This window comes from Emydura macquarii, unplaced genomic scaffold (genome assembly GCF_026122565.2).
Source record: "Emydura macquarii macquarii isolate MOO-44397 ecotype Brisbane River unplaced genomic scaffold, CSIRO-AGI_Emac_v2 contig_162, whole genome shotgun sequence".
Taxonomy (NCBI): domain Eukaryota; kingdom Metazoa; phylum Chordata; order Testudines; family Chelidae; genus Emydura; species Emydura macquarii.
In genome coordinates, this window is record NW_027130299.1 from 105,037 (window position 1) to 120,560 (window position 15,524).

Sequence of the window (15,524 nt, forward strand, 5' to 3'; positions counted from 1 at the left end):
AGTCAGCTAAATTCATGTTCCAATTCATGATAATTTGCTTTCCTTTCATTAATTTTTCTTTGGCTCTCTGATACCGTGATGATGGATGAGCTATAAGAACTGAATAGAATAGAAGGTAGTTGAATAGAAAAGAAGAAAGGAAAATAGAATTGAGTAGAATTGACCAAATATGAGTCCTCATTCTCCACTCACTTCCACCAAACGTATGAGGGTTAGAAAGATTTACCCTTTGAGAGTAAAACTTGTGGGGTACAAAGGAATAAACAAATCATGATTTATTGAGATTGCTAATCTGGCTGCATTCTCTCTATACCTCCAGGAATGACCCCGTCTTGCATGGAAATGGAGAATCACACTGTGGTGTCAGAATTCATTCTTTTAGGGATCCCCAACACCAAAGGCCAGAAGACCATCCTCTTCATCAGCTTCTTAGCTTTCTACCTCTGCACCCTGCTGGGCAACTTGCTCATCTCATCAGCCATCCTCGCTGACTCCCGTCTGCACACTCCCATGTACTTCTTCCTTTGCAATCTCTCCATGGTGGACTTGGATTCGCCTCCATCACCACCCCTAAATTGCTGGTCAGTCTCTGGACCAAGAGTAGAACCATCTCGCTGGGTGGGTGCATGTCCCAGGTCTTCTTCTACCACTTCCTAGGCAGCACGGAATGCCTGATCTACACTGTCATGGCCTTCGACAAGTACGTCGCCATCTGCCTCCTGCTGCGCTACCTGATCATCATGAACTGGAGGGTGTGCGCCATCCTGGCTGCCGGCACCTGGGTCACCAGCTCCTTCCATGCCACCATTCTCACCAGCCTGACCTTCACGCTGCCCTACTGCGGGCCCAATGTGATAGACTATTACTTCTGTGACATCTTCCCCGTGGTGAAGCTGGCCTGCGCGGACACACATGTCATCAAGACCATGAGCTTCACCAATATTGGCATGGTGCCCATGACCTGCTTCCTCCTCATCCTCATGTCCTACGTCAGGATTGCTGCCTCCATGGTGAGAATGCGCAGTGCTGAGCACCATCAGAAAGCGGTTTCCACTTGTGCATCGCATCTGACAGTGGTATTCTTCTTCTTTGGGCCCTGTGCCCTCCTCTACACCCACCCGTCCATGAGCAATGTACTGGCTACCCCCACTCAGATCTTCTGTAACGTGGGCACCCTGATGCTGAATCCGGTTATCTACACGCTGAGGAATAAGGAAGTCAAGGCAGCATTCAGGAAAATGAAAGGTGACTAATCCCAGTCCTGCAAAAATTGCTAGCTGAAATGGAATTTCTTCCAATAGAGGTGGTCAGGAAATCAACGGATTTATGCCAAGGCTAGGTTAGAATTAAGAAGGAGGCCAGTGGAGTTACTCCAAGGTTAGAGTCAGATTAATAGATTATAGGGCCAAAAGGGACCACTGTGATCATCTGGGTCAGACCAATGGTCCATCTAGCCCAGTATCCGGTCTTCCAACAGTGTCCCCTAAAACATGTCTTTTAGAAAAACATCAATCTTGATATTAAAATTGTCCTCGATGGAGACTCCATTAAGGCACTGGAACAATTTACCAAGGATCAAATGACTCTCTTTATTGAAAATGTATGCAGTATATCCAGTCTGAATTTGTCTACCTTCAACTTCCAGCTATTGGATCATGTTAGACCATTCTCTGGTAGGCTGAAGAGCCAGCCCATTATTAAGTATTTGTTCTCCATGTAGATACTTACAGGTGGTAATCAAGTTACCCCTTGACCTGCTTTTTGTTAAGGTAAATAGCTCGAACTCTTTAAGTCTATCGCTATAACACACATTTTTTAATCCTTCAATTATTCGCATGGTTCTTCTCTGAATCCTCTCCAATTTAGCAGCACATTTCTTGAACTGTGAACCCCAGAACTGGATAGAGTATACCATCAGCAGTTGCATCAGTGCCAAATCTAGAGGTAAAAGAACCTTTCTACTCCTACTCGAGATTCCTCCTCTATGCACTAGGATTACATTCGTTCTTTTGGCCACAGCGTCTCACTGCGAGCTTTGGTTCAGCTGATTTTCCACCACGACTGCCCAATCTTTTTCAGAGTCATTGCTTCCCAGGATACAGTACCCAACCCATAAGCATGGCCTAGTTTCTTTGCTCCCAGATGTACATGCTGACATTTTGCCGTATTAAAATACACATTGTTTGCTTGACCCGCCCTTACCAAGAGATCCAGACTGGTGAGGAGGTTGGTGGGGTTATTCCAGGTTTAAGATTAGGTTTAGGATGGAAGTCAATGGAGTTCTCCACGGCTAATAAGGAGGACATGGGTGTTTTCCTAGGAGTAGGGAAAAGCTCAAAGGAATTATGCTCTTACTGAGGTTGGGCTGAGGGTAGTTAGGTTATGCTAGGGGTCAGGTTACGCATGAAATCAATAAAATTACCCAGGCTTTGGGTGAGGCAGGAAGTGAATATTTTTATGCCCAGGTTAGTATTAGAGCTTGGCAGGAAGTTAGACAAGTGACTTAATCTCCTTAGGGCTCAGTTCCCCACCTGAGTCATTAAGGTACAAATCATTATTTCCCCCCAAACATTTCTCCTGTAAGCTCTTTGGGGCAGGGTCTGTCTCTCACCAGTGTGGGTAAAGTGCCCATTACCCTCCAATGGTGTTCTACCAAAACAAAAATAATAATATTTTTGTGAATTGTCATCAACTCTTATGAAGTGAAGTTTACCTATAAATAAAAAAATAAAAAATAAAAAAAGGAAAGTCACCCGAGGCAGATATTGTGAGCCATGTTGCTTGTCTTTTCCCTGCAGGACAGTCCACACTATCACAGCATCCCGGCATTGAAAACAGCCCTGACTGAGGGAGGAGCACCCCTCCTGAGTTGCCTGCACCACTCCCTGCACTGCAGCACCCCTTTGCACGGCCGGGGCTCAGCCTGAATTTTCTCTGTTGTTTCTTTGCATTGTCCAGCAATGTTCTTTGCAATGTCCAGCTTTGGACATTGACTTTTAAAAGGGCTGTAACTTCTGATGGACAATGGGAAAACTCCATTGACCTGCATTCCCTGGACACTGGATGGCTGCAGAGGGAGAAGGAGGGAGAGCAGGTGGCTATAGCGTTTAGTAACTGAGAACTGTATCAGCTCAACACACCTACATTTAAAGATCCAATGGGGATTATTTGCAAAGCATTATTTGTGGATAAGACAAAGGTGTGGGACACAGGAGATCTGGGTTCATGTACATGTTCTGTGGAAGATTCCCTATTTGACCTTGAGTAACTCACTGAATTGCTTTGTGCCTCAGTTTCCCCATCTGTTAAACAAGCATCATTAAATCCTTTGTCTCTCTCATAGGTTTAATGTGTATCCATTTCAGACAGTGACAGTCTCTTACTATGTGTCCGCGCAACACCCAGCAGAAAGGGGCTCACATCTGAGTTCCAGTCTGTAGGTGTGACCATAATACCAATGATAAGAATCAGATGCGATCCAGGGTGGGGGCACAGGGGGTCAGGTGACCTTGAAGATTTCTGCCAGGGTTTGCTGGCCAGGTCCCCTCCCTCTCCAGACTGCTGGAGCAGGCTGGAAGCTGCAGCCATGGGGAGACAGAGAAGCAAACACTTTGCTGCAGGGAGGGGCAGCTGAGAGCAGACTGTGTGCGTGCCTTTGAACTGTGCCCTCTGCCCACCAACAGCAGGTCCCAGCCGCCTCTGATAAGAGCAGTTAGAATACATATAAAAAGAGTAAAATGCAGCTCCGGCCCTGCTGTTTGTGGCAATGACACATGGAACTCAGCTGGTGCCAGCCAAGAGTAACCTGGGAGCTGTTACCCAGCACAGTGATAAGGGCCCCCCGGGCATTCATTAGAACACCTGCATTTTAATTAACCCCAAAGAACATTCCACGTCCTGGTATGTTATGACTGAGCTGGGATAATCTGTCTACAGAGACTAATTATAACTTCTGCCTTCTGCCACTTCAGTCCGGCTCCCAAATAAGATGCCCACCACAGGAACAGCAAGAAATGACAGTGATGAAAAGAATTGCAAAGGGCCTTACTGACACTGCTGTGCTATGGCAGCAGCAAACGGATCCATGAGTTCAGTTCTGACAAACCCCTAACACAGCCCTGCTTCCCTGGCTCTGTCACACCCTCTGTGTGTGGGGTCTATGGACTGGTTTAGGTTACAGACTATGCCAGCAACGTAGCTAACCACTGCTAAGCCTTTAGCATCGAGGCACAGCAGAGGTGCAAGACGAGCCTTACCTGGCTAGTGAAGGAGCAGCTTTGTTAAGTTAAATCAACCTTAATTCTCTAAAGATCCTTTCCCCATGAACACTGGTTGTGGAAAGGGCTGGGTAAGAGAATATGCCTGGGACCCAGCAAGACGCAGAGTGATGTTCATCCCAGTGGAAAGAGAAGGGATGGTGTTGGGCGTAATGCTCAGACTGGAATCCTAGACCACTCGGTCAGATTCCCGGCTCTTCCACACACTCCATTTGTGACCTCACACAATTCAATCAGACTGAGATTTTCAAGAAAGCCAATAGGAGTTAGGAGCCCAAAGCCCACTGCACTAGAATGAGTTTTGGGAGTCTGGCTCCTTTGAAAATCTCACCCTCCAATTCTCTGTGCCTCAGTTCCCCCTTGTAAAATGGGCCAGTAACCCTTCCTATGTTTGTGAACTCTGAAAGGCAATGACTGTCTCATGCTGTGTCTGAACAGCACCCAGGACATTGGGGCCATGATCTTCCCGGAGTTCCTAGGGACCACAATACTGCCAGTCTGTACTGGATTGCAAAAAGTGATGCCAAGTGGTGGATGGGACACACACTGTCCATCTGCACAGCGCTGACTTTCACCCTCACAGATAACCACACAACTGCATGACTACATCCATGTGCACAAAGAGAGAGAAGAGTCAAGGGTACAGAGGCTAATACAAACCAAGGAGAAAGCTTTGTTGGCGACAGACACCACTAGCTGAACACCTGGCCCAGTTCACTTCTATTTCACACTCCTGGATGGAATTCACTGGCTTGTGTTACACGGCGGGAGAGACTAGATGATAATTAACATCCCATGTCCCCTCATCAGTTATGGGTTAGATTCTCAGCTGATGTAAATCTACATAGCTCGTTTGAGTCCAATGGAGTTAGTCCTGATTTACATCAGAAGGGTGAGTGACAGAGGGGAATCAGCCCCATTGAACAAAATGGAGTTACTTAGAATTGAGATCATGGCGAGTGAGAGGAGAATCTGCAGCCTGGTGGAAATGAGGATCCGGCCCTTTCAGTTTAATACTGCTACCTTTATTTATGCCACTGAGCTGCTGGTCCTGGGGGTCTGTGAGTGTCCTCTAAAATGATGCAAAATCTCAGTTAATTGGTGACTCTGCTGAGGTCTCAGACCAGGAGCCTGGAGGGGATTCAGAGACTGGGTCTCCAAGGGACCTTGGGTGATTTAAAGACCATGGACAGCCTAAAGGCTGTGGGAAGTTGTGAAAAAGCTCTGGGGCTCTGCAGCAGCCTGTGGCAATAGGCTGTGGACATCCCTGTCTACCTTCGGAGACGATGAGGTCTGCAGGCTGGATAACAAAAGCGCAGACCGGGCACCTCTGCTGTGTGATGTGCTGTTTTGGATAAAAATCTGGACACTTCTACACAGGGGTCACGGCCAGGGGGAAAAGGATAAATTGGATTCAGCTGGATCGTTCTCTCCCAATGCAGCCAATGGTCTGGTAAAGATTTTCTCTGTCCCTCAGTCTCTTCCTTTCTTGAAATCTGTCAGCCTCTGCCACACTCAAGGACAATGTCACCCAAATATTTTCTTTAGAGAAAAATCCATCCATCCATCCGTCCGTGCGTCTCTGTGCAGTACCTGTCTGCCTGTCTCTGTGTTGTGCATGTGTATCATTTATCTCCCTCTCTCTGTTAATCTCTGTGTGGCTATGTACACACCACAGCTTAGCTCGGTATAAATTACGTTGTTCAGGGGGCTGAATAAGCCAGTGTAAGTTACACCGACCTAAGCGCTGGTGTGGAGAACTCTGTGTTGATGGGAGAGCTTCTCCCGCTGACATAGCTACTGCTTCTCGCGGGGGCTGGAGTATTTAACATGACAGTAGAGCTCTGACCCATCGGCTTAGCCTGTCTGTACTAGCCGTGCTACAGCGACACTTCTGTAAGCTCTGTAGTGTCGCTAGCATGTGATAACCCCAGCATGGCCCTTCTCCCTTCCAACAGCACCTCTCATGCATGTGGAAAACTCCCTGAGAAAATGCAAAAAGACACTTCATTATTGTCCTTCAAATCTGACCTTAAAAATCCCATTGTGATATTCACAGAATGCAGCCTGCTGATCCTGGCTGAGCAGATGACAAGTAGTCACTATTCCTCTTCTTTTCTTTTCCCTTTTTCTCTAACCCTTATAAAACCGCCCAAACAATTCATATATTTTAACAAAGCTGGGGCAATTCTGCACCAGATTCATTTTTTTGTATGTTGCATCCTCACTCTCTCCTTTAACACAAACACAGAGCAGCACAACACTGATAAAAATAAATCCCTGACAAACAAACTACTCCACTGCACACCCAATAATCCCTCTGCAGAGAGGATGAGAGAAAGAACAAACCACATATGACAAACTTTGGTCACATCCCCAAATCCACCAGTGGAAGGCTCTAAGATGCTGTGGAGAGCCTGTATAGAATAAAGATGAAGACATTAAAACAGGATAGGACAGAAGAGAATAAACTGGAATCGAGTAGAATAGAATAGGACATCCCCTTTGTCTGTTCGTCTTTGGATGGAAAGATTTTCAAGGCAGCCATTTCCTCTTTCTGTGTTCTGCACTGCACAGTGAGGACCTGATCCCAACTGGTATGATACTGATGTTAATATAAACTACTACGAATTAAAGGGAGTAATGGGGTGACATGCAGTAAAGAGGTGGCAGTGGAAGGAAGGGTGAGCATTGCAGTAAAAGGATGATATATCTTTTTGTTTCAGTAACTCATTGGTATTATTTCTCTCCCCTACCTTAGGAATGAGTCCTACATCGGGTTGGTCAACCACACTGTGTTCACTCATTTCATCTTCTTAGGAACCCTCAACACTGATGGCCTCCAGACCATCCTCTTCATCACCGTCTTAGTTTTCTACCTCTGCCCCCTGCTGGGCAAGCTGCTCATCTTCTGAGCCATCCTTGGTGACTCCCACCTGCACACCCACCTGTATTTCTTCCTAGTATGATCTATAAGAACTGAATAGATAGAAGATGGTTTAATGGAAAAGAAGAAAGGACAATTAAATTGAGAAGCATCAAATAGAATCGATGAAATATTAGAGTCCTGATTCTCCACTCACTTTCAACAGACTTATGATGCTTAGAAAGGTTTATCCTTGTAGATTAAGTTGTGCTGTGCTAAGGAATAAACAAACCATAATTTATTGAGATTGCTAATCCGGCTGCATTATCTCTGTGCTTCCAGGAATGACCCCGTCTCGCATGGAAATGGAGAATCGCACTGTAGTGCCGGAATTCATTCTGTTAGGGATCCCCAACACCAAAGGACAGGAGACCATCTTCTTCATCAGTTTCTTAGCTTTCTACCTCTGCACCCTCCTGGGCAACTTGCTCATCTCATCAGTCATCCTCACTGACTCCCACCTGCACACCCCCATGTACTTCTTCCTCTACAATCTCTCCATGGTGGACCTTGGATTCACCTCCATCAGCACCCCTAAATTGCTGGTCAGTCTCTGGACCAAGAGTAGAACCATCTCGCTGTGCGGCTGCATGTCCCAGGTCTTCTTCTACCAGTTCCTAGGCATCACCGAGTGCCTGCTCTGCACTGTCATGGCCTTTGACAGGTACGTGGCCATCTGCCACCCGCTGCGCTACCTGATCATCATGAACTGGAGGGTGTGTGCCATCCTGGCTGCCGGCACCTGGGTCACCGGCTCCTTCCACGCCACCATTCTCACCAGTCTGACCTTCACGCTGCCCTACTGCGGGCCCAATGTGATAGACTATTACTTCTGTGACGTCTTCCCCGTGGTGAAGCTGGCCTGCGCAGACACATATGTCATCAAGACCGTGACCTTTACCAATCTTGGGGTGTTGCCCATGATCTGCTTCTCCCTCATCCTCGCATCCTACGTCCGCATCGTGTACACCATCCTGAAGATGAACTCAGCCGAAGGGCGACGCAAAGCAGCCTCCACTTGCACCTCACATCTGACGGTGGTGATGCTGTACTTTGGGCCTTATGCCCTGATCTACACGCAGCCACAGCTGAGCCAAGTGGTGGTGACCGCTGTGCAGCTCTTGGGCGATGTGGTAGCGCCCATGCTGAACCCGGTCATCTACACACTGAGGAACAAGGAGGTGAAACGGGCTCTGCGGAAACTGAGAGGGGGTCAGACGACTGCACGTTGATGTGCTGCATCTGCAGAAGTAACATGTGGGTGAGCATTGAAATATGTCTACAAATTCATCCGCCTGGATGAACAACACTTTGCTGTGGGAGATGCAGAGAGGGGCAGCTGACTGAGGGAGGAGCGCCCCCTCCTGAGTTGCCTGCACCACTACCTGCACTGCAGCTCCCCTTTGCACAGCCGGGCTCAGCCTGAATTTTCTCTGTTGTTTCTTTGCCGTTGTCCAGGAAACCAATTTCAAAGAGTCACAAACCCAGAAGAGGGCGACTGAGCAAAGAGAACTTGGAGTGGAAGAGAGGTGCACAGCTGTGGACATTGACTCTAAAAGTGGCTGTAACTTCTGATGGACAATGGGAAAGCTGCATTGACCTGCAGGCCCTGGGCACTGGATGGCTGCAGAGGGAGGAGGAGGGAGAGCAGGTGGCGATAGCGTTTAGTAACTGAGAACTGTATCAGCTCAACACACCTACATTTAAAGAGCCAATGGGGATTAATTGCAAAGCATTATATTGTGGCTAGGACAAAGGAGTGGGACACAGGAGATCTGGGTTCATGTACATGTTCTGTGGAAGATTCCCTATTTGACCTTGAGTAACTCACTGAATTGCTTTGTGCCTCAGTTTCCCCAACTGTTAAACAGGGATCATTAAATCCTTTGTTTCTCTCATCCATTAAATGTGTATCCATTTCAGACAGTGACAGCCTCTTACTATGTGTCCGCGCAACACCCAGCACAAAGAGGCCCACATCTGAGTTCCACTCTGTAGGTCCTACTAAAATACCAATGATAAGAATTAGAGGCGACCCAAGTGTCACGTGATTGCTGATTTCTGCCAGTGTTTGCTGGCCAGGCCCCCTCCCTATTCAGTGACTGCTGAAGCAGCCTGCAAGCTGTGACACCGGGGAGACAGAGAAGCAAACACTTTGCTGTGGTAGCTGCAGGGAGGGGCAGCTAAGAGCAGAGCGTGTGTGTGTCTTTGAACCGTGCCCTCTGCCCACCAACAGCAGGTTCCAGCCGCCTCTGATAGGAACAGTGAGAATACAAGTAAAAAGAGTAAAATGCAGCTCCAGCCCTGCTGTTTGTGGCAATGACACATGGAACTCAGCTGTTGCCAGCCAAGAGTAACCTGGGAGCTGCTACCCAGCACAGTGATAAGGGCCCCCCGGGCATTCATTAGAACACCTGCATTTTAATTAACCCCAAAGGCGACTGCTCGCCCTGGTATGTTATGACTGAGCTGGGATAATCTGTCTACAGAAACTAATTATAACTTCTGCCTTCTGCCACTTCAGTCCGGCTCCCAAATAAGATGCCCACCACAGGAACAGCAAGAAATGACAGCGATGAAAAGAATTGCAAAGGGCCTTACTGACACTGCTCTGCTATGGCAGCAGCAAACGGATCCATGAGCTCAGTGCTGACAAACCCCTAACACAGCCCTGCTTCCCTGGCTCTGTCACACCCTCTGTGTGTGGGGTCTATGGACTGGTTTAGGTTACAGGCTATGCCAGCGATGTAACTAACCACTGCTAAGCCTTTAGTATCGAGGCACAGTAGAGATGCAAGACGAGCCTTACCAGGCTAGTGAAGGAGCAGCTTTGTTAAGTTAAATCAACCTTAATTCTCTAAAGATCCTTTCCCCCCACGAACACTGGTTGTGGAAAGGGCTGGGTAAGAGAACATGCCTGGGACCCAGCAAGACACAGAGTGATGTTCATCCCAGTGGAAAGAGAAGGGATGGTGTTGGGGGTAATGCTCAGACTGGAATCCTGGACCTCTGGGTCAGATTCCCGGCCCTTCCACACACTCCTTTTGTGACCTCAGACAATTCAATCAGTCTGAGATTTTCAAGAAAGCCAATAGGAGTTAGGAGCCCAAAGCCCACTGCACTAGAATGAGTTTTGGGAGCCTGGCTCCTTTGAAAATCTCACCCTCAAATGCTCTGTGCCTCAGTTCCCCCTTGTAAAATGGGCCGGTAACCCTTCCTCTGTCTGTGAACTCTCAAAGGCAGGGACTGTCTCACACTGTGTCTGTGCAGCACCCAGAACATTGGGGCCATGATCTTCCTGGAGTTGCTAGGGACCACAATACTGCCAGTCTGTACTGCATTGCAAAAAGTGATCCCAAGTGGTGGACGGGACATACGCTGTCCATCTGCACAGCGCTGACTTTCACCCTCACAGATAACCACACAACTGCATGACTACATCCATGTGCATAAAGAGACAGAAGAGTCAAGGGTACAGAGGCTAATACAAACCAAGGAGAAAGCTCTGTTGGCGACAGACACCACTAGCTGAACACCTGGCCCAGTTCACTTCTATTTCACACTCCTGGGTGGAATTCACTGGCTTGTGTTACACGGCGGGAGAGACTAGATGATAATTAACATCCCATGTCCCCTCATCATTTGTGGGTTAGATTCTCAGCTGGTGTAAATCTACATAGCTCGTTTGAGTCCAATGGAGTTAGTCCTGATTTACACCAGCAGGGTGAGTGACAGAGGGGACTCAGCCCCATTGAACCCAATCGAGTTACTCAGGATTCAGATCATGGCGAGTGAGAGGAGAATCTGCATCCTGGTGGAAATGAGGATCTGGCCCTTTCAGGTTAATAGTGCTACCTTTATTTATGCCATCTGAGCTGCTGGTCCTGGGGGTCTGTGAGTGTCCTCTAAAATGATGCAAAATCTCAGTTAATTGGTGACTCTGCTGAGGTCTCAGACCAGGAGCCTGGAGGGGATTCAGAGACCGGGTCCCAAAGGGACCTTGGGTGATTTAAAGACCATGGACAGCCTAAAGGCTGTGGGAAGCTGTGAAAAAGCTCTGGGGCTCTGCAGCAGCCTGTGGCAATAGGCTGTGGACATCCCTGGCTACCTTCGGAGACGATTAGGTCTGCAGGCTGGATAACAAAAGCACAGACCGGGCACCTCTGCTGTGTGATGTGCTGTTTTGGTTGAGAAATCTGGACACTTCTACACAGGGGTCACGGCCAGGGGGAAGAGGAAAATTCCATTCAGCTGGATCCTCCTCTCCCAATGCAGCCAGTGTAAGACATCTGGTCTGGTAAAGATTTCCTCTCTGTCCCTCAGTCTCTTCCTGTCTTGAAATCTGTCAGTCTCCGCTCACACTCAAGGACGATGTCACCCAAATATTTTCTTTAGAGAAAAATCCATCCATCCATCTGTCCGTGCATCTCTGTGCAGTACCTGTCTGCCTGTCTCTCTGTTGTGCATGTGTATCATTTATCTCCCTCTCTCCGTTAATCTCTGTGTGGCTATGTACACACCACAGCTTAGCTCGGTATAAGTTATGTTGTTCAGGGGGCTGAATAAGCCAGCGTAAGTTACACCGACCTAAGCGCTGGTGTGGAGAACTCTGTGTTGATGGGAGAGCTTCTCCCACTGACATAGCTACTGCTTCTCGCGGGGGCTGGAGTATTTAACATGACAGTAGAGCTCTGTCCCATCGGCTTAGCCTGTCTGTACTAGCCGTGCTACAGCGACACTGCTGTAACCTCTGTAGTGTAGCCAGCATGTGATAAACCCAACACGGCCCCTTCTCCCTTCCAACAGCACCTCTCATGCATGGGGAAAACTCCCTGACAAAATGCAAATAGACACTTCATTATTGTCCTTCTAACTTGACCTTAAAAATCCCCTGTAGTGATATTCACAGAACGCAGCCTGCTGATCCTGGCTGAGCAGATGACAAGCTGTCGCTATTCCTCCTTTGTTCCTTTTCCCTTTTTCTCTAACCCCCATAAAAATTCATATCATTAACAAAGCTGGGGCAATTCTTCACCAGATTCATTTGTTCATATGTTACCCTCTCCTTTAACACAAACACAGAGCAGCACCTACACTGATAAAAATGAATCCCTGCCAAAACAAAGTACTCCACTGCACACACAATAATCCCTGTGCAGAGAGGAGGAGAGAAAGAACAAACCACATATGACAAACGTTGGTCACATCCCCTAATCCACCACTGGAAGAATCTAAGATGCTGTGGTGATAAAGATGTGTAAGAGCCTGCATAGAATAGAGATGAAGAAATTAGAAGAGGATAGGACAGAAGAGAAGAAACTGGAATAGAGTAGAATGGAGTAGGACATCCCCTTTGTCTGTTCGTCTTTGGATGGTAAGATCTTGAAGGCAGACATTTTCTCCTTCTGAGTTCTGCACTGCAGAGTGAGGACCTGATCCCAACCGGCATGAAAATGGTGTAAATATAAACTACTACGAGTGAAAGGCAGTAATGGGGTGACATGCAGTAAAGCGGTGGCAGTGGAAGGAAGACTAAGCATAGAAGGTATAAAAAGGATGTTATGTTTTTTTGTTTCACTAACGCATTGGCGTTATTTCTCTCCCCTACCCCAGGAATGAGTCCATTGTGAGGTTGGTCAACCACACAATGGTGACTCATTTCATCCTCTTAGGAATCTCCAACACTGACGGCCTTCAGACCATCCTCTTCGTCGTAGCCTTAGCTTTCTACCTCTGCACCCTCCTGGGCAACCTGCTCATCTTATCAGCCATCCTCGCTGACTCCCACCTGCACACCCACATGTACTTTTTCCTAGTATGATCTATAAGAACTGAATAGATAGAAGATGATTGAATGGAAAATAAGAAAGGACAATTAAATTGAGTAGCATCAAATAGAATCAATGAAATATTAGAGTCCTGATTCTCCACTCACTATCACCTAAATTATGATGGTTAGAAAGGTTTACCCTTGTAGATTAAGTTGTAGTGTGCTAAGGAATAAACAAACCATAATTTATTGACATGGCTAATTTGGCTGCATTATCTCTGTGCTTCCAGGAATGACCCTGTCTCGCATGGAAATGGAGAACTGCACTGTGGTATTTGAATTCATTCTGTTAGGGATCCCCAACACCAAAGGCCATGAGACCATCCTCTTCATCAGCTTCTTAACTTTCTACCTCTGCACCCTCCTGGGCAACCTGCTCATTTTTTCAGCCATCCTCGCTGACTCCCGCCTGCACACCCCCATGTACTTCTTCCTCTGCAATCTCTCTGTGGTGGACCTTGGATTCACCTCCATCAGCACCCCTAAATTGCTGGTCAGTCTCTGGACTAAGAGTAGAACTATCTCGCTGGGTGGCTGCATGTCCCAGGTCTTCTTCTACCAGTTCCTAGGCAGCACCGAGTGCCTGCTCTGCACCGTCATGGCCTTTGACAGGTACGTGGCCATCTGCCACCCACTGCGCTAGCTGATCATCATGAACTGGAGGGTGTGCGCCATCCTGGCTGCCGGCACCTGGGTCACCGGCTCCTTCCACGCCACCATTCTCACCAGCCTCACCTTCACCCTGCCCTACTGCGGTCCCAATGTGATAGACTATTACTTCTGTGACATCTTCCCCGTGGCCAAGCTGGCCTGCGCAGACACGTACGTCATCGAGACCATGACCTTTACCAACACTGGGGTAGTGGCCTTGACCTGCTTCTTCCTCATCCTCACATCCTATGTCTGCATCGTCTACTCCATCCTGAAGATGAACTCAGCTGAAGGGCGACGCAAAGCAGCCTCCACTTGCGCCTCACATCTGACGGTGGTGACGCTGTTCTTTGGGCCCTGCATCCTGATCTACACGCAGCCACAGCTGAGCAAAGTGCTGGTGACCGCTATGCAGATCTCTGCCGACGTGGCCACGCCCATGCTGAACCCGGTCATCTACACGCTGAGGAACAAGGAGGTGAAACGGGCTCTGAGGAAACTGAGAGGGGGTCAGACGACTGCACGTTGATGTGCTGCATCTGCAGAAGTAGCATGTGGGTGAGCATTGAAATATGTCTACAAATTTCTCCGCATGGCTCTTCAGTGGCTGGTGTGAGAGTCTGTCTCTCTCCTTCTCCATACAGCCTCACCTATCTATCTGGAGCTCTACAAATCATAAAAGTGCTCCTAAAAGCATCTAGCTGTCTTGGACATGCTTTAAGGCTGACATGTTCAAAGGTGCCTAAGAGATAGGCACACTGGGTCTACATTAAAATTAATAGGAATTGGAGATCCAAAGCTGGTAGCTGACTTTGCTTTGCCTCATTGCACAAATCTACAGAAGCCAAGGCAGCATCTTCTGCAAACTCAAGAAAGGGAATAAAATAATTCTATTCATCATCTGACATGAATCACATGTCAGCAGGAAGCTGTGCTAGAGAGCTGCCTAACGATCCTGGGAGAACATCTGGGTTTTCACCATGTCCTGAAGATGAAAGGATTTGTTGTAAAAGAATTCATAACCACGTAAGTGATTTAGGAATCTAAATCCTATTTTCATAGAATCATAGAAGAATATGGTTGGAAGGTACCCCAAGAGGTCATCTAGCCCAGCCCCCTGCTCAAAGCAGGACCAACCCCAACCCCATCAGAAGTGATGGAGGCTTTTAGGAATCTAAGGGTACGTCTTCACTGATGGCGGCAAATTCGCCACTATCAGATTGATCTATCCGGATCGATTGAGTGGTCAGTGAGGACCCGCTCAATCGATGCGGAAGTCGACTTGTGGCGCGGCAGAGTGAAGACACCATGCACAATGGAAGTTAAAAAGTCGACGGGAGTTACACAATCTACTTAGAGTCAGCTGAGGCCAGAGCCAGCTGAGACCCATTGAGCTCTGCGGAGCTTGCGTAACTCCCGTCGACTGCCGTGGAATTTTAAGGTAAGTGTAGACCAGGCCTAAATCTCACTGAAAGGCCAGGGGATTGAGGTTTCTGAGGACCAGATTTCCAAGGCATTTAATCACCTAATAGGGTTTTCAAGAGCACCTTGAGTGAGTCAGTCACCAGCCTCCCATTTACTTTCAAAGGGGGTTGAGCACCTGACATATTTAAAAGCCTTAGTAAATTTCACTAGGCACATAAACCCCTTTGTAAATCTAGACGTTAGGCCGAGGATATTTAGACACCTAGCAGGATTTTCAGAAGCGTGTAGGCACTTCGCCCCCATTGAAATCAACCAGAGTTAGATGTCTGGGGCCAGATTTTTGAAAGGGGGGACAGACAGCCATTTCCTGCAATATTCTGGATAAACCTTACTGCATGCGTTTTAATACCGTCGA

General features: G+C 47.7%; 1 protein-coding gene and 2 pseudogenes across 1 annotated transcript; all 3 read left to right on the top strand.

Moving 5' to 3' along the window:
- Positions 1-342: 342 nt before the first annotated feature.
- Positions 343-7,192, top strand: LOC137150440 (putative olfactory receptor 10D4; annotated as a pseudogene).
- A 316-nt stretch (positions 7,193-7,508) lies between these two features.
- Positions 7,509-8,435, top strand: LOC137150450 (putative olfactory receptor 10D4). Its single transcript, XM_067544412.1, has one exon. It carries the CDS (start codon positions 7,509-7,511, stop codon positions 8,433-8,435), a length of 927 nt encoding a protein of 308 aa, XP_067400513.1.
- Positions 8,436-13,280: 4,845 nt separating this feature from the next.
- On the top strand, positions 13,281-14,213 carry LOC137150434 (putative olfactory receptor 10D4; annotated as a pseudogene).
- The last annotated feature ends 1,311 nt before the right edge of the window (positions 14,214-15,524 follow it).